The sequence below is a fragment of the Azolla caroliniana genome, unplaced genomic scaffold (genome assembly GCF_043228905.1).
Source record: "Azolla caroliniana isolate FFs.n. ecotype wild unplaced genomic scaffold, voAzoCaro1.0.p SCAF_3, whole genome shotgun sequence".
NCBI lineage: Eukaryota > Viridiplantae > Streptophyta > Polypodiopsida > Salviniales > Salviniaceae > Azolla > Azolla caroliniana.
This window is the reverse complement of record NW_028230438.1, coordinates 1075825-1099648: the sequence shown is the minus strand read 5'-3', so window position 1 is coordinate 1099648 and position 23824 is coordinate 1075825. Positions and strand designations below refer to the sequence as shown.

At 41.9% G+C, this 23824-nt stretch overlaps 1 protein-coding gene across 1 annotated transcript; it reads left to right on the top strand.

Moving 5' to 3' along the window:
• The first annotated feature begins 16157 nt into the window (after positions 1–16157).
• On the top strand, positions 16158–20557 carry LOC147865758 (alpha,alpha-trehalose-phosphate synthase [UDP-forming] 6-like). The gene is made up of 4 exons (XM_087316115.1): positions 16158–18555; positions 18813–19086; positions 19708–20098; positions 20202–20557. The coding sequence occupies exons 1-3, from the start codon at positions 16595–16597 to the stop codon at positions 20038–20040; spliced, it is 2568 nt and encodes an 855-aa protein (XP_087172241.1). The 5' UTR covers positions 16158–16594; the 3' UTR covers positions 20041–20098; positions 20202–20557.
• The last annotated feature ends 3267 nt before the right edge of the window (positions 20558–23824 follow it).

The following is a 23824-nucleotide window of genomic DNA, read 5'->3' as shown; positions in this document are numbered from 1 at the left end:
AAACCACCGGTTCGAGTACGGGGCGCTCGACGGCTCGAGAATGCCCATATCAACTTTCTGCTTCAACAGCTCCATCAACTTCGGGATGTGAGCTCTCGGAACCGGAATTGGCTTGAGATTCCACGGTACATGCGGTACCGTGAATATCACCATCGGCTCTACGATCGTCGGGTCTACGCACCCGATTTCCTCCGGTGAGAATGCGAAGGCTTTCCCGTGCCTTCCGAGCATCCTCCGAAACCGGTCTTCCTCCACCGGCAGTAGGAACCCGCCCCCACCGATCTTCAGCTCGCGGAGCGTCTCGTTCGTGAAGGTGTGTCCTATGCAGGCCGGATCTCGTAAGCTGGGGTCCGATGCAACCCCTTTGATTCGGGATTCGCTGCCCTCCGGTAAGGGCGCCGCAACTGGCCTCACCTTCCGGTCCACAGTCTTGTACTTGGTGCTAACTTGGGCCGTCCGTTCCGACTCGAGCCCTCGACCGAAGTCCGCGATGACTTCGTACATTTCTTCGGAACATACCGGTATCGTCCGGTCTTCGATAAGGTCTTCTTCGACTACCTTCCCCAGCATTCCCAAGGTGTCGTCGAAGGAGACTGCCTCCACGGCTCCGTTGATTCCTTCGTCAGGGCCGAGAACTCCGCACGCTCGAAGTCTCCCCTCCGTCTTTGTTTTCTCTCGGCCGGCGATGCCGACCATCGCACATGCTCCGCTGCCGGAGAAGCAAAATTTCCTACCTATTGTACACGGACTGTCGCGGGTTTTTCCGGAGCATCCGGACTGTCGCGGCCCCACGCCTTGGCAGTCCTCTCTAAAAATCCTCTCGGCTTTCGGAACCGAGGGAGTCGCGGTTACGTTCGTGGTTCGGCCGTACCGTCAGAAACTGGACCGAATGGCGCCCGTCTTGGCTTTTGACCCTCGCGTAGGCCGAACCATTGTCCAGCACCTTGGTCTCCATTCGCGCCGCCGTGATGTACGGCTCTCCCAGTATGACCGGATGCGAAGACGTCTCCTGCACGAAGAAGTGCTGGTCAATCTCGACGTCGCCGATCTTGACTCGCACATTCGGACAGGCCCCGTGCAGTTCCTCGGTGGCGCGCGTTGCTGCCCTTATTTTCCACCCGTGCTTGGTGTTGATCGGCCATTTGCCCTTCTTATAGAAGTCCATGGACATCAAATTGATCTCCGATCCGTGGTCCACCAAAGCTATCACCGGTTCCTGGACATCGCCGATCTTTACCGGGGTTTCCGTGGTCGCTCGGGCCCAGTGTGGTCTCGAATAGTGGCTTTCCGCCCACTCGTCTCCCAGCGCCATGTCGTCTAGGTGCGTCGTCCGCACTTCCACCGGTCTTTCCGGTTCTGTCTCCGTCGACAGCCTCTTCCGTTTCACTAAGTCCACGATGGAGTCATGGAACTCCTTCTTGGCGATTCCCAGCACCTCCCGTAACGACAGCTCCACCTTGCTGTCGAGGATCCGTTCCTCCAGGACCTTTCGTAAGTCCGTGGTTCTTTCTATCTCCGTCCCCAGACGGTACCCGCCCTTCTGGGGTTTATCTTGCGTACCGGCCCCGCCGGCTTCGTCCCGTCGTGGCCCGGACCGGGTCTCGTATCGTTGTGAGGGCCCGGTCGTCCCGGGTTTCCCCACCCGCTTCTCTTCTACCAGAGCCTCGTAGTTCCGGCAAGCGGCTTCCACGAAGCCCGTCTTTTCCTCGACCGGGTCGCTCCACCCGGTCATCTCCCGTACCCGTTTCTCCGCACGGTCCGATTCCTCCCCTTTAAGCCCTGCACCGGCAAGGCCTTCTAGCATCGTCGGCCAGAATCCGGCTTTGCTTTCCTTTCGGCCCTCGCCGCCCCCGACTCGAATGCCGGCCGACGCCGAGTAGTGGACGGTTTCCGCGTGTCGGGCCGCCGCCTCTTCCATCAACCTTTTCATACCACCTCGCCCGTCGTTTCGGCTCAGGGCCCTTCGGGTGTCGCTGGCATGCACCCGTCCTTCCCACAGGTACACCACCCTGTTCCTCAGCGCCTCCGCGAAGTCGCCGCAGTCCTTCCGAATGTGGCCGACTTCATCGCACCACATGCACCTGTTTCCAGCCGCCGGCCGTCGGTCACGAGCCGGTTCGCCTCCTTCCCTTCGGGCCTGCGCGATTTGGAGGTCCTTTATCGCCTTCGTCAATTCCTCCAGCGCCGCTCCTCCGGTTGAGCCTCTGACTACGCCGGTCGAAGCCGAACCCGTTTCCAACCACTCTCGGGTCTCTTCCTCTCGCACCTGTGGCGCTGGTTCGAGCTTCCTTGCTGCGACCGAGCCCGACCCGGTTGCCCCGTTATCCGCCCATTCTCGCCGTTTGTCGAAACGGCCACAGACCTTCCTGACAGCCGCCCAGTCGGTAGTGAGCCCGTCTTCGGTTTCCAGCAAGAGGCCCACTTGCTCCCGATCCCGCTCGTCGACCGACTTGACAAACAATAAGACCCGGCTCGTGTCCAGGATGGTTCGGTCGAGCGCCGAAAGGCGCGCAAAGTTTTCCTCGAACTCCCGGAGGAGTGCCGACGCGTTTCTTCCCTTCCCCGGGGATTCCACCCATTCCATGAACCTTCGCTTCGAAAGCCGGAGCGCGTCGTCCAGCCCGTATTTCTCTAGGAGCCGACCTTCGAACTCTTCCCAGGTACGGCTCTCCGCCCGCACCTCGAGCACCTCCGCATGGATGCTCGGCATTGCCACTCGGGGGAATCCGGCAAGACGCCTTTCTTCCGGAATGTCCCGCATCAGCATTTCTGCACCGTAGGACGCCAGATACTTCGTGGCATCCCTCCCATCGAACCGGCCGATCGTGCCGACGACCGCCTCAATAGCTCTGTCGAGGGCGCCGGTGCCCTCGCGCGCGTTTACAATCCGATCCACGGCCGAAGCCATGGCCTCTGCAAGATCCGACCCCCTCATCTTCTGCTCTTCTGCCGCCTCTTTCACGTCGGGTTCACCAAAGATGTCGTGTTATTACGCAAGTGCGTGTGGAAAACGAGGCGGGGCCGCGGGGGTCTCGAACCAAAGAGCAAGCGAGGGAGGAGAAAGAGAGAGAACCGGCTACGCAGGACCGGGGATACACAGGGACACGGCCCTTCAGCACGGAGAACGCGAACGAACACCGACACAGACAGATGCGAATGACTAAGTATATATATCAAGAATGGCTAACACGACTACAACCCTCGATGGGGCACAGGTTGATTACAACCGAACAGGCCGGCGAACAGATGCCGATGCCTGTTCGCTTCAACGCACAAAGGGGTTGCCGGTCGGAGGTGCTGCCGGAAGCACTCGGGCGTTCCTCGAAACAGCGCAAGCCTCCTCGGAACCCTGCACAGAAAAGCTATGGAGCTCCAGAAGGAATGAAACCGAGGGCGAAGCGTCCAGAAACGGTCCGACAGCACTTCGTCCTCCCCACGCGAGACCCCGCAATAGCTCTTTCCTCCTCCTTATATAGGCCGACGAGCAGGCCGTCACGTCAGCTTTATTCCCTGTCCCTTTTGGACAGGGATTCGCTTCGTCCTTCACGCATCCGCGTAGTTACGCCGCCGACTCGTACCGTTCCTTCGCTCGCGCGCGCGACCGAAAAGACTGTTCGCGCGGTCTTTGTCTCCACTCGTGTTAGGGCCCGTTCCCGCCGATTATCCTCCTAACTCGCTTCTATGTACAACTCAGAGCGTGCGCGCGTGAAGAACCGGTTCCCACGCCTTGGTGCGCCGATTCCGCCTATGGACGGTTTTCTTCACGACTGCGCCGATTCCGCCTATGGACGGTTTTCTTCACGACACCGTCTTGGTCTGGGCTCTCTGGCCCCCACTGCTTCCACCTCCAGCTGGGCCTACTTATCGTCTGCTCAGATTGGTCTCGGTTGATCGCCTCTTTGCTCAGTCTGTCTTTGTTTGGATCGACCTTCGGTCGAGTTAGATTTGGCCGAAAAGTGCCCAACCAAATCGCCTCAGTCGAGTCGGCATCCTTCCGAATCGGGTTCAATTATTCGGTGCCACTTGATTTGGCTGCTGGTTCAATCAGATTTGCTCGACGGACTCCCTCGTTCGCGCCTACCGTGGTCTCTTCTTTGGCTGCCTCTCCGGCCTCATCCTTCTTTTCGCACACGTTGGCCTCGGGCCATGTCCTCTCGTTGCCACATCCCTTCTCTCCGGTCTAACATCAGCTCTCAGGCTCGACTGCCGAAGTCTCCGGATTCCATTTGATCTTCTCCGCATTTTCAATTCCCAGTCTCCCGCCGCAACCTTCCATCTCTTCGGTCTCACATCGGCTCTCGAGCCCAACTGCCGAAGTTTCTGGAACATGTATGAGGAGACACCTAGGAATGTCCTTCAATTCCCCGCCTTCATAATTTCCCTTGGACCATGTCGCCGCTTTGCCACCTTCCTTCTCTCCAGTCTCACGTTGCCACGTAGGCCGAACTGTCGAAGTCTCCGAAATCGGTGTGGAGGGCCATCTCTGTCCGATCCCCAACTCGTCCTCTTCCTCCTCGGCGCCACTTCCCTTCTCTCCAGTCTCACATCCGCTCACGAGCTCGACTGCCGGAGTCTCCGGGACAAGTACGTGGAAAGATTTCGTAAGTTCTTCCCCCGCCGACTTGTCCATAGCCACCGACTCCTCGATGTTGTAGTCGGTGGCTATCTCTTCTTCGGTTGCGCAAGCCCCGATTGGGATTGCTTCTCCAATGTTCGGATTTTCGAGCAACCGCGCTCGAAACCATCAGTCTCTTTCCGAACCGGCGATCGTCATCTCTCTGAATCCGACCTCCTCCTTGGTCGGTCCTTCACTGCAAGTCGAGAGGGCATCTTGCTCCACACCCTCCCCCGTTGTATCGTTCTTCTGCCTCTGCATGGGCCATGTCCGTCTCGTCTGGAAGGCCGACTAGCTCTGAATCTCCGGAATTCGACCGCGTGCCGGATCTCTCCTCCTCGATCTTCACCTTCAGAGCCTCATATGCTTCTCGGACCAAGGCTTCGACGTTGACCTTCACCAAGCGTTCTCATTGTGCACCCACTTCCTGCAATGATGGCACGTTGTCATGTGTCAACCCTTCTGACCGCTCGTGGATCGCATCGTGGTTGACAAGGTACACGTCCAGTTCTCATCCATCCGCTGGCCCACCCTTTCCACTTCCGACCAGTCTTCGATGAGGCCATTCGCTCCGTTGTCTTCTTCAAGCTCGATCACGAAGGCCATATGTTCCTTCTGGTCGATCAACTTCACAAAGAGCAAGACTTTATCCACCCCCACTAGTCTTTTTTCCCACTCTAGGAGCCGAGCAAAGCACCACTCGAACTCCAAGAATGCCTTCGTTGCACCTCGATGGGTCTTCGCCGATGCAACCCACTGGTCGAAGTTGCGTCGTCCCCGACTTTTCGGCCGCGCTTTGTATGCCTACATGAGCACCTCTTCGAAGGCCTCCCACAAACTATGAGCTCTCGGAGCTCCTTTACCTCCGCGTGCATTCAGACAGCTACGATCCCATAGAAGAACTCCAACCTCAACGCCTCATCTACGCCTCACACCTCCATTTCCACATTGTAGGCTTCCAAGTAGAATGGGACTTTGTCCACGTTGAAACAGTCCACTCTTTCGACCACACACTCAACAACTTGTTGTGCTACTTCTCATCTCATCGTCACTCGTCCAAACTCCATCACCACTTCTGCCACCATCACTGCGAAGTCATCATCTTCCAACTCCATCTTCCCTTGCCGCCCTTTTCATGTCGGGTTCACCAAAGATGTCACGAAAATCCGCGGGTACGTGTAGGATCTGGGGCGGGACCGCCGGGGTCTTGAACTAGAGAGAGACGGAGGAGAAAAGGCCGAGCTCCGCCGATACCAATTATGCTGATTGAGACGTCGACCGAAGAGATTCCAAATAAGTACCAAAAGCTACTGGCCGAAAGGAGAGGCGGGGGGAGGAGAGGACGCACGCAACACCGTCTCGACACATGCTTCTTATTTATAGGAATAGAAAGAATGAAATCACACTCGACACCGACATGGTATATACAACCCTTTCTATGTTTATATATATAATACTAGCAACAGATTACAACGCCGGTTTCAAGCCGGTCCAATACCGAGCAGATATAGTAGCGTTCTACAAGCGAGCTCCAGTCAGGGAGCACTCGGGCTCACCTACGCGAGTGGAAGCCTTGCACTGAAGAGGGCCTTCGTACCAAAGCACAGCAGTTGTTTGCCGCCAAGCCGCCAATCGGGGAGCACGTTGCTCGATGTTCCAAGTGGGGTCTTGCACAGGAGACAACGCTACGAACCGAAACCCTTCGAACCTACAAGCTTCAACGGGACTCAACCCTAAACACCAAAACGTACTTGATACAAAACAAAATGGAACCCCTAAATTGAGAGAGAGAGGAAAATACCAAAATTGGGGAACCCCTTTACAAGGGACCCATCCCTCCTTTTATAGCTCAAGGTGGGAGGTACGTTAAAATGTGGGACAGATATTCCTCTTTTTCAGAGGAGATATCTTGCCATGATTTTTGGAGGGGCACATTAAACACCCTCACTTTCACAATCATTCCTCGATAACTCCCTTTTATTATTATTTTTATACAATTTCGAATGTACATGTGCACACGGTGCACTTCGCCAATTTTTCTGATCCATACGGCTTTCTCACTGTGGCCGGAAATCTTCACTACAACAGGTGGATCCATAGGAATTATTCCAGGATCAGCTATCTCTTACCACGACCCTCTGAAGTTACATGTTATATTTTCTAAGAGGCGATATTCTAGGCAATTTTGTATCCCTCCCGCATTGTTACCTAATGATAGTCATCATATGTCAATCACGCAGATATGGTCAAATTACAATTTATCAGATGATTGTTTACTTACCAATATAATTCATGCCACACTCGATACAAAGATTCTATTCACAAAAATAGTTTCCGCGTCTGTTTATCACTACAATTCAGAAATTGCCAACTTGCGTCGTGCTCTTGTAGCATTACAACAATTGTTGGATAGGTATCCAACTTCATCTATGCGATGTGATTTGCAGCAAGTAAAAAACAATTTAAAGGAAAAACATGAAGCACACTCAATGTTCTTTTACTATCATAATGTTGCTCGCTAGTCGCAAAGGCAAGATCGGGTCAATAAGGAATTCTTCAATCAGTTTAAACGGAAAACTAGAGCTCTTTCTATTACTTCTTTGAAGCGACTTGATAGATCCTATACATTAGATGTCTCTAAGATGAGAAGTATAGTCTTGGATTATTATCATAAGTTATTGTATACTGAGTCTTTTACGACAGACAATTTTTACAAGAAACAAGTTGTTCTTGCAACTATTCAACAGAAGGTTACAAATGTAATGGCCTCTCAATTATTATAACCATTTACATCTCAGGAGGTTTTTGTTGCAGCTAAATCCTTAGGTAAGGATGTTTGTCCGGGAAAATATGGAATAGGAATTGGCTTCTATTTGCATTATTAGGGTTTTCTTGGGCCTCTCCTTACTAGAGCAGTTAATTTAATATTCTCAAGTGGTAATATGCCTGCAGAATGGACAAAAGGAATCATATATATGATTCCTAAGTCGGATGCTCAGTGTGATGAAGTCTCTAAGTGGCAACCAATAACATTGCTTAATGTTGTGTATAAGATTGTGGCAAAAACTATTGTTGTTAGACTACAAGTTGTATTGTTGTCTATTATTCATGACACACAATCTGGTTTTCTGCAAGATAGAAGTATTTTTTATAATATCTTTTTGTTCTAGGAAATGGTTGCATTAGATCAGCAACATAAACAGCGACTTGTAGTATTATTGCTTGACATTGAATTTAAGGCATATGATAAAGTGGATTGGGACTTCCTTGAGGTAGTGCTGCCAAGATTAGGTTTTCCTGTCGCATGGATAAAAGGTGTTTCAGCCCTCTACAGGCATGCTTCTAGTTCAGTTTTGTTTGCTGGAGAATACGCGACATTATTTCCTATCTCCAAGTCTGTTAGGCAAGGATGCCCTCTTGCTCCATTTCTTTTTATCTTGTTTGGGGAAGCTTTGTCCTCCTACCTAAGATCGTCAATTGTTGATATCAAAGGCATAGTATTACCTATTACACACTCCACTGTAGTGGATGTTGAGTTTGCAAATAATACAGTCCTTTATGTTGACAAGGAGATTGGTAATCTCGGTTAGGTACAAAATGCTTTGCAGGTTTTTTCAGATGCTATAGGTGCATCATTTAACTGGAATAAGTCAGATAGCCTTTGGGTGGGTGCAAAAACTCACCCTGTGTGGTATCCAAGTCCTGCTTTCTGATGGCTTCATCATGGTGAGCTAGTTCAATATTTGGGATGTATGGTTGGAATAGATTTAAGGCTAGAAGCGATGTTATCTCTGTTACTATTATCAATCAAACATTGTAAATTATTGTATTGGGATGCCCAACAATTGTCTTTTGCAGGTTGGGTTGTAGTAGCAAACACAATACTATTGGCATCAATGCCCCATCAATGTGGTTTATAGCATCTGTGTGGCTATTTTCTAGCTCGGCAATAACAAAAATGCAAAGCTTGATCCGTAATTTCCTTTGGAGGGGGAAACATGGCTCTCCTACAATAGCCAAAGTTGCTTGGAATGTGTTGATTCAGCCTAAAATCAATGGAGGGTTGGGTTTGCTAGATCCTATGAGGCATTCAAGAGCTCTCTTGACTAAGTTTGTGATCAAAGGATTGTTTCCAGGATCAAAAGCTTGGAAATTAATGTTTTTAAATCAGTTAATGCAGTTAACTCCTAAGACATGAGGAGCGTGGTCACCCTCTCTAAAGTGGTTGTTCTTGAATGATATGAAAATGCCAAGGCAGAATCTTGCATCCAATAGATTTTTGCTAGGAATCATAAGAGCATGGGATGCGATTAAATCATTTTTGCTTAAGGACAGCATTACTTAATTGGCCTATGCTTGCCAATTCTCTATTTCGGGATAATGTAGGAAAAGTATTGGGCCTGCAAACTTACCTTACTTGGGGTAAATTGGATAATGGGCCAGCTGCATCTATAAAAACTTGGACTCAATTTCAGCAAATGTCACAAGAATATCGTCTTGCACATCTACAATCAATTCATGGTGCCAAGATAACGACGGTTACCTTATCAACAACATATTCTTCGTTTTTACAACCTTCCAACCCAGGTCAAAACATCTATGGTTTGGATGCTTCACAAATGATACATTGATGGTTGTTAAGGGTGTTTCACGTAATGGGTGTGTTTCTTATTTTGGGGTCCTAGACAACAATATATTGCAATCCCTTTGATTGCAGTTATCTACAGGACTTGCGAAGTGCACCAGTCAGAATGGTTGCTAAAACTGGAAAGAAATGGATCTTTGATCCTTATCCTTCAATTGCTCATATGTGTGATATCCTGTGGTTATACGCAAAAGATCCTGTTGTAAGATTAACATGGGATCCGGGGGGTTGGCTTTGGTCACACTCCTTGGGGGAAAAGATCGTAAAGGTCCCCTTCTTTCAGTACTCGGTAAAACTTGGAAGATCATTACTGCTCTCTTAGAATGTAACGATACCAGCAGCTCAGAAACATTGTACCAACTGGAGTCTCTCAACTTTGCATTTGAGAAACTACTGGAAATGGATCTGGTCATTCAAGTGGCCAACTAAATTTATTTTCTTTCGATGGCTATTAGTGCATATGGCACTACCAATTGGTCATTCATTGAAAGGGAATGTAGCACCCAATTTGCGGCAATGTGGCTTTTGCCATGAACCTTAGGAGACTACCAAGCATGTCCTATGGTCTTGTCCCTTTGCTCAACAAGTATGGAAGAAAGTCATGTCTTTATTCCTAACAATCAATGTAGGTTGCCTATTATGATGGGGATCAGCAATGTGGGGAGTATTACATTCCAGATGTTGTATGGGGCAAAAAATGTTCATGAGGCAATGTCAATACATAATAGAATATTGATATTAGTTAGTTCCTTCCAGCAACTCGATAGCAAGTAGGATCTGTCTAGATTTGGAAAACAATGACCACATTAACGCTATGGGCATTATGGAAATATCGATGTAACCGACTTTATGATGCGGTAGACATTCATCTCTCATTGAGATATTGGAGAACTTGTTGGCAGTAGTTCGTGGCCAGTATGATAATATGCAGGGTTCCCCAATACTGTGAACAAGAAAAGGAAAAAGCTTCTTCATTTATGGAAAAAGTTGCCCATGTTTATAATGTCAACTCAAGAGCCTCAATGGCAATATCGACTTCCATGGACTCTTTCTTGAATATCAACAAATGTAAACATCTTCTACAAAGTTTGATATTTGGTCCTAGGATTATTTTACATCATTTTATAAGAAAAGTTGTAACTGTTTGATATAATCAATGATCAGCCCCAAGTTGTAAATCTATCCCCATATGTGCTCTTAGAGTGCACATTTTGTGATAACGCCCCAAATGAGGAGCGGCTAGTGTGCAACTCGACCATATGGGTCGATAAGGTGTTAACCTAGGAAACCGTAGATGCATAGAACACAATGGATTTAGGAAAGAGAGAAATAGGTAATAGAATTGGCTAATCAAGTCAACTAGAATATTTAAAATGTACTTAGTCTTGAAGTATGTGCCATTGACTTCAAGATAAATACTATCTAGCACTAGCCTGTATCTAGGGAGTTGGGTCATATTAAATGACAAGTTAGTTGACAAAAAAGGAATATCTCCACTACTATCAACTAACATGCACATTTAATGTTACACTCAGACCAAACAGAGAATATAATCCACTCTCTTACACAGTGGTGTATTGATCATCAATCCCCACTAATTTTGTACTGAGTTGGTCCAGATCCTATCTAAGCTCCAAGGTGTGAGTGCATTGGTGAACTACCATTGTGAGCTACTCTCATATGTAATAGAAGTTTTGTTTTCATATATCCATCTCTGTGGTTGTAACTCTATATACCTATCTAATCGATTCTCAATATTTCTAACAATAACCTCTTGGGCAACTAGGTTCAAGTTGTAGACTTTGGGCATTTTTTCTTAATACTATTGAAGAAAATCCTTTAAAAGAAAAAAAAAAACTATATACTCAAGAAAAAAGTTGCAAATTGTGTCCCATGTGATTCAGGAATGGACAAGGAATACAATCAAACTTTTGGCTCAATTTGAGCATTAAGCAAAAAACTACACACAATTAAATTATCCTAATTTGGGGGAAGCATTTTTTAGTTATGTACATTTGAGTGATTTTTTGGAGGATTTCGCAAGGATCATGATATTTCCAAGTCTCGTGGAAAAAATTATGAAGGAACGAAGTTTCATTAAGTTCAATGAGTTTCGAGATATCCAATGCTCAACCAATTGAGTGACATTCACATTTGTGGGCAATTACCGGATTAGGTAACGGGGCAACATCATGGAGATTTCCTAGAAAACTGTTTTGTGAAAACCTCAATGCGAACGAAGAAGGGAGGATGAGATTCTAAGAAGAACTAGGAAACTCCATAAATTCTATACACAAAACACGTGTACATATACACATCTACGTATCTGAGTGTAATATATGTTTTGCAAATGAGGTCACATTACTCATTGAAAGAATTCTCCCATCCACTAAGAATGTGTTCTCGAATATATTTGCACTAGTCAAGAAGGGAAGGTTTAATCATGGCATAAAAAAAATCATCTTCAACGAATGCCTTTGACAAAGCCATCTTCCATAGTTCGAGTCTTGGGTGGTCCTACTCAATTTCACAAGCGCGCGTGTAATATTGTGACAATGTGTCATTTTGATTTCATAAACCAATGGTGTATGACTTTTGATGCCCTCAATCTAGTGATATGGGGGATGTGGCATTGTAACTACCAATGTTATGAATGTGAATGGAGTATAAAAGTTTGTTTGCACTCCATAATTGTATCTACTACTCTAAATTACAATACTTGATATATGTACACTTCTAAAACTATTAGAACAAATAGAAGTTATCCCTCTATTACAACGTGTTGCATATCGTGTTACTTCAAATGATGGATATAAATGCACAAAAACTTATAGGATTGGATCGTTACAACAAAATTTGTTTTTAAGGCCCAAGGTTCCTTTTTATTTATTTCAAAAATGTTTGATCTTAACTCTTGAGGATAATGTCTTGCGTGGCGATAGATTCAACTCGCTCTAAGGCTAGAAAAATGTCAACATGCAACATATCATAAGTTTGAACATGTGTGTTAATTAATAGTATATGCAATCAACATCGATGTCATGCATGTACACCTATCTTGGTAAGCTACATGTAATTGGTTACACATTGTTAATTATGAAGTTTGTGAAAGATGGAACCCAATTTCCCTTACAGATTATTTTTTATCATTATTAACTAGATGTAATTGGCAAAGTTTCTGTCAGCTTCATTAGTAATTTATTGAAGTTCTCCATTCCATGTACACCTACGAAAGGAATGTAATTATCATAGGATATCTATTACGGCCTCGCACTATAAATACACCCTATTACATGATGGAGAGGTAATTGATAACACATTTATTTCTCATTCTCTAATTTTCAACCCTTGAGTTCTACTTAGTAACACATGAATGTTAAATTAAGTTTGTTTGCTTCAACTAATTGTAGGCATTTTAAATTTCATCTTCAATACTTGGAATAAGAATGATTCCAACAAAATGTGTGACATGTACACTCAACATCTTGATGGTGCAATTGTTGTTCTCCCTTGTATAGCGTTATAGCCTATAGGGTAGAAGATGGGCATATTAAGTGTCTTGGATGATAAGAATAAGTTGAGAGGTTGTTCCAATTCCTCAAATTACACATCAAGGAATGATTGCAAATAAATATGCCAATCAATCATGTGGACACAATTTGGCAATGCATGAGCAACTTGAATCATAGCTATTTAGGATATTTGGTGCAAATAGATAATGCGTTTACATATGTTTATCATGTGGTAATAGTAACACGATCATCGATGTATGAACTTTGGTACGTTTGTTTCCAACAAAAGGATGGTGTAAGTCATAGACTTTCATATGCACTCCTTGATTTGCATTGAAACATATGAACTAAGAGAAATGAAATGAAACAATGAATTAAAATCTTTGAAAGACCAAAATGGACCTATGTAAGAGAGAGGGGTCATAATTCAAATACTTACACATAATATTCTTGATGATAAGCTATTACATTGGATTTTTAGAGGCACAAAGGATGTGTTCAAGAGGTTATGTATATTGCTTTGCAAATCTTTACAAAGATGTTTTATAAGTATGCTTCTGCATCACCCAATGGGAAATTTTCATAACGCCTTTCTTTCGGTGTTATCGGAAATCACCATCAAATACTATTAGTTTTTTTAAATAACAATCATACCTCTTACAAGCATGCAACCTAGTTTGCTTATAGTGCAATTGTTGACCAATTTGACATAGATAAGACATGTAATTTCCTGTCTCTGAACAAACAGACTTATACTAGCATGCTTTGTGAAGCTCAAGGAAGCATTTACTTCATGTGTGAAAATATTTCTTAGGACTACTCTAGAACAAAGAAAACAAAATGGAGTCTTCAAATAAATCACAAAATAAGACTTTGTGGGTTTACTTTAAAAAGAAGGTTATAATATAGGAATAACAATCCTCGTACTTTATCACAATGTCCAAATCATAGTTTGAAAGCTTATTGAGGCATTCTGTGTAAATGACCTTACCTCCATTACATAAGGATGTGATTGGAACACGATCAAGAGTACTAGATCAACCATGAAAGACACTTGTGAGTGGATATATATCAAACTATCATGCATATCTCATTTACAAATAGTGAAGGTTTGTTCGGAACATAACAAAAAAAAAATCACTTTTAATGGATGCCATCTAGCACATACATCCATAAAAGGTGATAAGTTGTCTAGCATAAAGATATTAAACTTCAATGTGAGATCCCTTCTTGTACAATGTGCTACACAAGATAACAAAGATCCACCATTATATTATATAATGAAGGAGAACTTAAAGAGATACAACCATATTTTCTTCTTCTCTTTGTAGTTTAATTGTCTCTTCATCCAAAGATAGAGTGCGTCATAGGTTTCATCTTGCCCCATTATTTTATCCTTCTATCGATAAGGATACTTGAAAGATAAGGATAACCAAATACATATTAATGCAAGTACATATAAGACATTTGTAATCGAAACTACTCACATAATACATTTTGAATGAAGAGAAGATTCCATACATCAGTTAATGTAAACAAGTTGTTTGCTTTCCCATCGACAATACCTTTTTTCGTGTAGAAGTAACATACATCCAAATATTGCTCTTTTTCACCAAATATTAATCCCTCGCAAAGGAAGTGGAACAAACTCATGTAATTCGATCTTCTCTCAAAGGTAGGCAGGAGGAGCAAAACAAACTTGTGAAACATACAAATGACTAATCGATAACGTCAAGAATTCTCCTACCAATAACATTTGCTTGGAGTGAGAATGAGGAGATAAAGGATATTGGACATGAGAAACACTTTTAATTTTTATGATTGGAGAGTCTCAAATTTCATATTGTTAAAAAATTGTAGCTTTTGCCTCATCCAGCAAATCGAATATTGCAAAGAAGAAAACAAGTCATAAATTATCTCACGAGTCACAACATATCACCTAACTCGGAGCTTATTGCATACACCGACAAACCCCTTTTTGGGGGGGTTTCAATTGTTGAATAAATTTCGTGTGGAATTTTAGGGATTGAATAATGCCATTATGCGACCAAGCTATGCTGATGTTGTGAAGGTAAACTATTTCTTGATAGTGTTATTTTTTCCTAGGATATAAACCATGAAGACACGTCAATGATAGAAGTGATCCTAGTCTCACACTACAAGTTTAAACTCTCTATATATGGAATTCTAAGATATGTTGGTTGATTGTTGTTTTTTGTGAAGCCAAGTAAATGCAGATAATAGAAGAGGCACGTGCACCAACTACTCATGAAAAATAGCCAAAGGCTATTGCGATAACATATTTTGAAGGTAGGTATCTCGTAGGCTATATATCGTAAAGTTAAGGATGAGACATGTCACGCATAGGTTGGAATGTTGAAGATAGTGAAATGTTTCAAGAAGAAACTTGGAATGGGAAACTTTATGCGGATAAGATATGTGCACTTTCTGACTTTGACTTTGTTCTCTCCGTGACTCGCATATGTAGAAGTCTTGTATGCGCAAGCAAAGTAGCGAAAGATATTGGCCCTCATCTTGCCATGTGCCAGAGTTCCTATTGTTATTCGTTATTATTTGCAAGGCATGTTTTAAGCAGTTTGAGTGCATGCTTCAATATGGTGGGTGAATTAGCTCTTGAAGACCACACAAGTTATGAAAACATTCAAAATCTCTCTAGAACTCATGATTGCTATAGATGAAAGCCATCCCTTTGTTAGGACAAGATAAAGCAAAACTAAAAAGGTAGATAAGAATAAAAGGAGATAATAATAATGACGCACTTTGAAATATGAGAGAGGGATATACGCGTCGAAGAGGGGGGGGTGAGAGAAAAAAAAAAGGTAGCGATTGACTGAGGTTCCACCATAGCCCAAAAGTCGGCGAAAGAGTAATCTAACCAATTTCCATGAAGAGACTCACGATTTCTAAGGAATACTTAACCTCCCGTCACGCAAAACCAAGACCTTTTACCACATGAGCACCACATTGGAAGTTTTTAACTACGTGTCGGAAGGGTAATCATCCCCGAGTGTTTTACTTAATACCAACGGGAGTCGCAAATTGTGGCTCAGCTTCTTTCACTCGCAGATTGACACGTCAACACTTGGGGACTTTCGAAATGTCTCGGAATCATGACATGTCCATCTAGTAGAATTGAGAGCAGAGTCAGAGAGATGATCTGGCCATCATCTGCTCCGGTCTATGGATCCATGAAGAGACAATGTGTATGGGGGGGTCCCTAGAGAGAAAGTCTTGATACAGTTAATGGAGCCTAATGGTCAAATTTGTAGTTCTCCGAAATTACAAAAATACCCCTGCCCAAATTGCTTACCCTCCATTTCCTTATAAATCACAAACGCAGACTCTGTCTTTCTCTGGTTTCTTCTCCTCCTCCTCCTCCTTCTTCTCCTCCTCTCTAAATATAGAGTCTTCTTTTGCCTCAGATTTTATGCTGCGTCATTCATGATCAAAAACATCAATCCTTTCCTCAGAAAACAGAAAAAAGAAAAGCAAAAGATTATAGGCTGAGTTTATCTACAGATTGTCAAAGATTTGCAGAGTGCAGATTGTTATATATACCACAGATTGTTTTAACATATTTCCTCAGAGCAGATTGCAGCCACTATAAGAACATATTCTACTACTTCTTTGAGGGTTAAGTAAAAAAAAAAGAAACCTAACTCGTATAGAGTTCAGTTAGGATTAAGAAATTAAACCCGAATTCATATTGGGTTTAACCAGGGTTATAACAGGAAACCCTAATTGAAGTAATAGAAAAAGGTATAACCTAATTTTAATAGGGCTGAAATCAAAATTATCGTCATGGTTTCGGCCTCATATTCAAATTTGTTGGATTTGGGTGCAAATTACCCTAAAGATCTAAGCAGAAACTTGCCCAAATTGATTGGGTTTTCTGGTAATGGTGAAGAAGAGAATAAAAGCATCAATGCTAATATTACAAGCCATGGAATTCCTTCATCTCCAAGCATATCATCAAAGAAGAAAACCATCATTGCCGCTGATATGCTTCCTTTATGTGTTGAAAGGAATGATTCAGATGGATCATGGAAGTTCTCTCTTGATGAAAATTCTCTTCTATTGCATATAAGAGATGGCCTCCCTAAGTCGACACAAGTTCTTTATGTGGGTTTTCTTGATGTTGACATTGAAATTGGCCAACAAGATGTGATATCTTCAACTCTCCTTGAAAAATTTGGCTGTTTTCCTGTCTTTGTTGAGCAAGATGTGAGAAATAGGTATTTTGATGGTTTTTGCAAACATCATCTTTGGCCTCTTTTCCACTATATGTTGCCGATGATATCTGAATATGGATCTCGATTTGATCGATCATTATGGCAAGCCTATGTCTCGGTCAATAATAAATTCTCTGATCGGATCATGGAAGTGATAAATTCTGAGGATGACTTTGTATGGGTTCATGATTATCACCTTATGGCTTTGCCCACTTTCCTTAGAAGAAGGTATTTTAAGGTGAAATTGGGTTTCTTTCTTCACACACCATTCCCCTCGTCAGAGATATATCGAACTCTCTTGGTGAGAGAAGAGATATTGAGAGGGCTTTTGAACGCCGATTTGATCGGTTTCCATACCTTCGATTATGCTCGCCACTTCCTTTCCTGCTGTAGTAGGATGCTTGGGCTTCATTTCAAGACAAACCGGGGATATATTTCCATAGAGTATTTTGGCCGAACAGTTGGTATAAAGATATCACCGATAGGCATTCACATGGACAGATTGATGGGTGTCTTAGACAGGGTGGACACTAAGGTCAAGATGAAGGCACTCAAGGAAGAGTTTAAAGATAAGAGGGTGATTCTTGGAATGGACGAGCTTGATATATTCCAAGGCATAGGATTGAAGCTTGTTGCAATAGAACAACTTCTCAAGGATCATCCTCAATGGAGAGGAAAGCTTGTGTTGGTGCAAATCGTCACTGCCAATCATGCAAGTAGGCATAACAGTTTGGAAGTGCAAGAGGAGGTTCAGGCGGCTGTACAAAGGATCAATGAAGCATTTGGGACCAATGATTACAAACCCGTAATATTGATCCAACAGCCCCTGGCGCTCCATGAACGCATTGCATATTACACTGTGGCCGAGTGTTGCATTGTGACAGCCATAAGGGATGGTTTGAACCTTATACCATATGAGTACACTGTCTGTACAGGTTCCTCTAACTCTAGACCTCCCCAAAGCATGCTTGTTATATCCGAATTCATTGGGTGCTCACCATCTCTTAGTGGAGCTATTAGAGTAAACCCTTGGAATATTGATAATGTAGTGGAGGCCACACTATCAGCCCTCAGTATGCCAGAGCCTGAAAAGGAAATGAGGCATGAGAAGCATTATAGGTATGCAAGCACCCATGATGTCGCGTTTTGGGTCCGAAGTTTCATGGCCGACCTTGAAAGAATATGTAAAGATCATTCCCAACATCGTTGTTGGGGCATTGGCTTTGGCCTTGGGTTCAGGATCGTTGCATTAGATCCTAGTTTTAGAAAGTTGTCGAGTGAATATATCACATCAGCTTACAAGAGAACTACTAATCGAGTATTTTTGCTTGATTATGATGGTACAATGGTTCCTTCGAATGCCATTGATAAAAAGCCGGGGCCTCGTATCATATCCTTGCTCAACAAGTTGTGTGATGATCCTAATAATTTGGTCTTTATTGTGAGCGGAAGGAGTAGAGATGTCTTACAACACTGGTTCTCTCCATGCCAAAAGCTGGGGTTGTCTGCTGAGCATGGATACTTAAATAGGTAAACCTATTAATCTTTCAAGTGGCATGGTATGGTTATAATTAGTAAGCTTTTCAAGTTGTATATGCATTTGGCATGTCATAGGTAATGTATGTCCAGGGGGGTTAACAAAACGGCATGTCATAGCTATGAAGTTTTCAAGTTTTCTATGCATTTGGGGGTTTAAAAGAAACAAGTGGCATTTTTAGCATAATACTATATCTTTTTTGTTGTTTGTTTGCTTGTTTTTTCTGAAGACTGCCTTTTGATATTCATAGGTGGAACCAAGAGCAAGAGTGGGAGACTTCTATTCACATCTCGGATTTCAGTTGGAAGGAGGTTGTCGAACCCATAATGAACCGCTATATGGAAAGCACAGACGGCTCTTATATAGAATCAAAAGAGAGTGCTTTGGTGTGGCATTATCAAGATGCCGATCCAGACTTTGGATCATGGCAAGCAAAGGAGCTCTCTGACCATTTGGAAAGCATGCTTGCCAACAATCCAGTTGCGGTTAAGAGTGGTCATCTTATTGTGGAAGTCAAGCCTCAGGTATACAACATGATGGTCATACTTTCCATTTCTCATACCCCTTTTACATATGTGATATTTTTATTCAAATCATGAATCATAGAAAGTCAAATTTATAAAGCTGTTTTCTAGGAACAAATTGTGAGTGTACATGATGAACTGTTGAACTAGATTCATCTTATGCAAAAAAATAAAAACTTTTAAAGAGAAAATTGTTTGTGAATATGATAAATTCTCGAAAGTTGATTTGGTTGACTTCCACCGTTTTTAAGGACGAAATGTTTGCAGAAAGTCTATACATTTTTACTTAAGCCTTTTTTTGGAGACTCTTTTTGGGAGGAAATCCTGACTGCTCGAAACTCGAACCCACAATCTTAATGTTGTGTATCACAAGCTAATGGCACTACACTATCATGGTGATATATTGGAATTGAATTGAAATTTGCTACACAGTATGGCTCCTGAACCCATACACAATATTTTGCTACATCGAATCGGTGGGGATGTCTAAAGTCTCTTATATTTATTCCTAAAATCAACTGTTTTGACGTTGTACTTCAGAATTGTTGATTGATTTATAATACTTTGATGCATCTTGCATGATGGCTTATTGAAGGGTTGTATGAAATCTATATTGCACAGGGAGTCAGCAAGGGTACAATTGCGAAGGAATTAATATTGTCCATGGTGGAAAGGGGACAACCCCCTGAGTTTGTCCTATGTATAGGGGATGATAGATCAGATGAACATATGTTTGAGAGCATTGCAAATGCAATGGAAGGTTTTCCGCAAACACCGTTGGCCGAGGTCTTTGCATGTACAGTTGGGCAAAAACCTAGTAAAGCTAAATACTATGTGGATGGCACCTCAGAAGTGATTCAAATATTGGATGGTCTAACACAACCTTTCGAAGTGCTTGATACGAATGAAGGCGAACATCGGAGTTTGTCTTCATTGACCGAAAAGTTCCGATGAAGTTAAATCTGGTTTAACAATCTCTGTGGAGCCTTCAGCAAATTTGACAAGGGTGCTGGTTAGTCCTCTCTTTCCCTCACTTTCAATTCTCAACTTTGAGTTTGTAAGCTTGTCTTTCTATGTTTCCATATTTGTGTATTGATTTTTTCTTGTTTTGTTAGCCTTTTTGCAGGATACTCGGAATACACATACATTCCTGTTCTGCAAATAGTAAAGGTGCACCGAGGAACAATGTTCCCTCCCAATTCATTTATTCTTTCTAATAATTGCGGCTTTTTAACATACGATATCAGTTTGTGAAGCTTGACACAGGATACTTGTACATAGTTTGCTCATGGTTATCCTTGGTATGGGATGCGAGGATTATTGCGCTTGGTTTTTTTTTTAAATCACACATCTTGTTGTAGAAAGGGTTGATCAGCCTAATGCTTAAAATGGGTCGAAATCAAATAACGAAAATCTCCCCTAATGTAAAATATTGACATTACATACATTAAATACCTTACAACTTGGATTACTTCTTAAGGCTTAGGTTCTCAACCAACTTTTCGAGATCACCCCTACTCTCAAATATGATCAAGTCTCCACATATGTCGAAGGGAGACGAAAATGGGTTGTCTTTTTTCTTTATTAGTTTGAAATATGATTTGTACACGATAAATTCATCCTATAAACCTTGGCAATGGACAGTCATACATGTAACATAGTATAAGGTCACACATCTTGTTATAGTTTGTATTGTGTTAATATCCTAAATATGTACTCAATATGTGATTTAATCAAATCAAGCAAGTTTACCATCATGAGAGGATTGAATCCATACATGGGTTGAAGATGAGGGTTGCTAAATCCTAGGAATTGTGGATGAAGAATGTTTGTGTCTTATCCTTAAAAGATGCCCCGTGCTCCACATTTGAAGGAAGATTGAAGAATGCCACTGATGATTTATTAGATTGACTAGGTTTCCACGTCATAACAACTTTCTATAAAGGCATGTTGAAAAGGAAAATTGAAGAATTGACACTTTTGTTAGTGATTTCTTGGGTGGGACTAGGTTTTGATATCTTAGTACCCATTTTATGAAGAAAGAAAGAAAGATATATCAACATATTTGAAGACCAAATAACATAAGTTGAATATGCGCATTTGATTGCACATCCCTATATATGCTCATTGATTTGAAATGCAAAATATCCACGCTCTAGGTTACCTTTCCATTCCAATAATCTTTCTTCAATTGTAATTCTTGTTACATATGTGAGTATAATAACTTTTTGAATCTGTATGCCTTGTCATACATTTCAGTTTGGTTGATGACAAGCTTCCCCAAGGATGCCAAAGAATATGTCAAGTGCATCAACTAAGAAATATAAAGTCAACCCTCACATTAAATGTTTGACAAACTTTTGGTTTTCCCATTGAGCTTCTAGGCATATTTGAACACCAAAACATATTACTACTACCCTTGGAAATTTTGTGGTTGGGGGTATGCTTTAGTCCATTGGGGCTCTTTGGGACTCTCTTAAAAGAAAATTACTTGTAGGAAATTATGGAAGTTATGGGGTGCTCATTAATTATTTGTAATTGAGAAGCACAAGACTATCTAAATAATGATCACCTACAACAGAAAATTTTACATAACATAAATTGAATCAAAGAAAAGAACATGAAATTGAATCTACACCTTGTTACTAGGAGATTGCTTTGGCCTCCTAATAAGAAATTCCAACAAGGCGTCATGATAATGTGTTTTTAGATTCTACTTTTTTTCATAGCATAGGATTTCTACTTTGAAGGCAAAGGAGCCACCCAAATTTCATAATGGACATAGTTTAACCTCACATTTACACATTTACACAATACAAAATTTACATGGTACACAACCATACTAGTTCTAAGTTACTCCCTTTAGGCATGAAGAGTTATTATTGCTATTGTATAGAACCCATATCGCACATTTATATCTTAATAACTATCACTTTTCTTCTCTACTAATGTATTTGGTCATTTGATGTACTAGTCAACCATACATACTTTGACATGAAATACCAATCTTATTGAACTCCAATGTCTACACTCTAGTCTCTACACTTAACGGTGAAGTAGTTGCAATTGTCTTAATTTATGAAAATAACATGATATTTCTTGGCGTTGGCCACATGTGTAGAGTACATTTTTAATCCTTGATCGAGTTTATAAAGGTTAAGTCATCACAAGTTTCAAGGTAATGTATCACATTAAAGTTTGAAAAGCATAACATATTTTTGAATGATAAAAGACTTGTGTTTGTTAATACACTATTGCCATTCTAAGAGGTAATATATTGCTTTTGAAGGTCTAGTTCCAATAAACTCATATTTTAATCAATATTAATCTTCTATTTTATTGAATTTTATGTTTATATTTCTTGTCAATGCCTATTCCTAATTACTAACTAGTTCCATTTTTACTTTTTTTATTAGTTTCTAAAGGATTATTCGTCATAATATAATAGGGACAACGCACCATATTGTATTTTATGTGTAATTGTCGTGTTTATATTTAAAACAAAACATGGCATTTTTAGCAAGCATATTCGAGTTTCACTATTAAAAATATGTGGACGCTTTTTATAATGTTTGCTTATAAAGAAAGAAATATGCCCATACTTGTTCAATATTTCTACATATCAATGGATTTACATTGTGCTATGCACGTAATCTCTCATTGATCGTATCTTATTAATGACCGACACCCATTATATATTTTCTAATCGAGTAGTAGCAATATTTATGATGGAGAAAGCTTATTCAACCCATGATCTTATCTCAAGTGTCACTTTCTCACAATTAAATATGATTATCAAACCACTTCGTGACATTTAGTAAGATCTTATTCTTTGTGAATGAGTTGTCAAATTAATAACACCTAAGCATGGGCACTTGGTCCATAAAAGCATAAAAATCCCAAATATTAAAGGCAAAAGTACATTTATGATGGTAAAAGCATATCAATGTCTGAATCATTTTTTTCTTATATCCTTGACCATCAACAATGCATTCACATAAGCTATTCACATCAAATATGAACTAGCACTAAGAAGCATGTAAAGTATAGTGGAGGATAAATTTGGGACTACCACAAGGAAAATACAATAGTTTTGTTGTACAATACTGGTCTTAATTTCCCTCCTGAATCCCATTATATATGTGTATTGCACAATGCTTATTTTAATATCACTTTAGGTTCCCATTTTGTCATTGGTACTACATAAAAAATCGTGTTCATACCATTCTTCCCTCTATTTGAATGCTCATAGCTGGCAAACAGTTGATTGGATCCAAATTGCTAGGTAGGATCACACTGACCAATGAAGGAGAAAACCAATGATGAGGAATAAAAGGCAATACCATAATATTAAGATATTATTGCTCGAAATAGGGAGGGGTTCTTGCACTTGCAGGATGCAAGGAGGTAAGGAACTTGTTGAAACAACTTGAATCTTTGTTCGCATTGCCTCAGGCTCTTATAAAACTTGTCGGCAAAAGAGTGCAGGATTTACTTATAAGCAATTCCCACAAGCATTACCAATTTCAGGCTATCGTCAAATTTACATCTTCATTAGCGCTCATATTTGTATCATCAATATCACATACGCTTACTCTACCGCAAGTTCTGTCAGGGATAGTGCACAAATTACAATGTCTTTACTTTTCCACGTAGGGATTGTGTGGACAAACCGTGGAGCACACAGTAAAGAACATGCCAATTTCACATATTTCCATTCATGTATACTGATGCACTC

What these genes read in the sequence shown, in the direction of transcription:
- LOC147865758 (XM_087316115.1), top strand. Translation starts at nt 16,595, where the DNA reads ATGGTTTCGGCCTCATATTCAAATTTGTTGGATTTGGGTGCAAATTAC. An exon ending in GAGCATGGATACTTAAATAG is followed by an intron (nt 18,556 to 18,812) that starts GTAAACCTATTA and finishes TGATATTCATAG; the next exon opens with GTGGAACCAAGAGCAAGAGT. An exon ending in TTGTGGAAGTCAAGCCTCAG is followed by an intron (nt 19,087 to 19,707) that starts GTATACAACATG and finishes TATATTGCACAG; the next exon opens with GGAGTCAGCAAGGGTACAAT.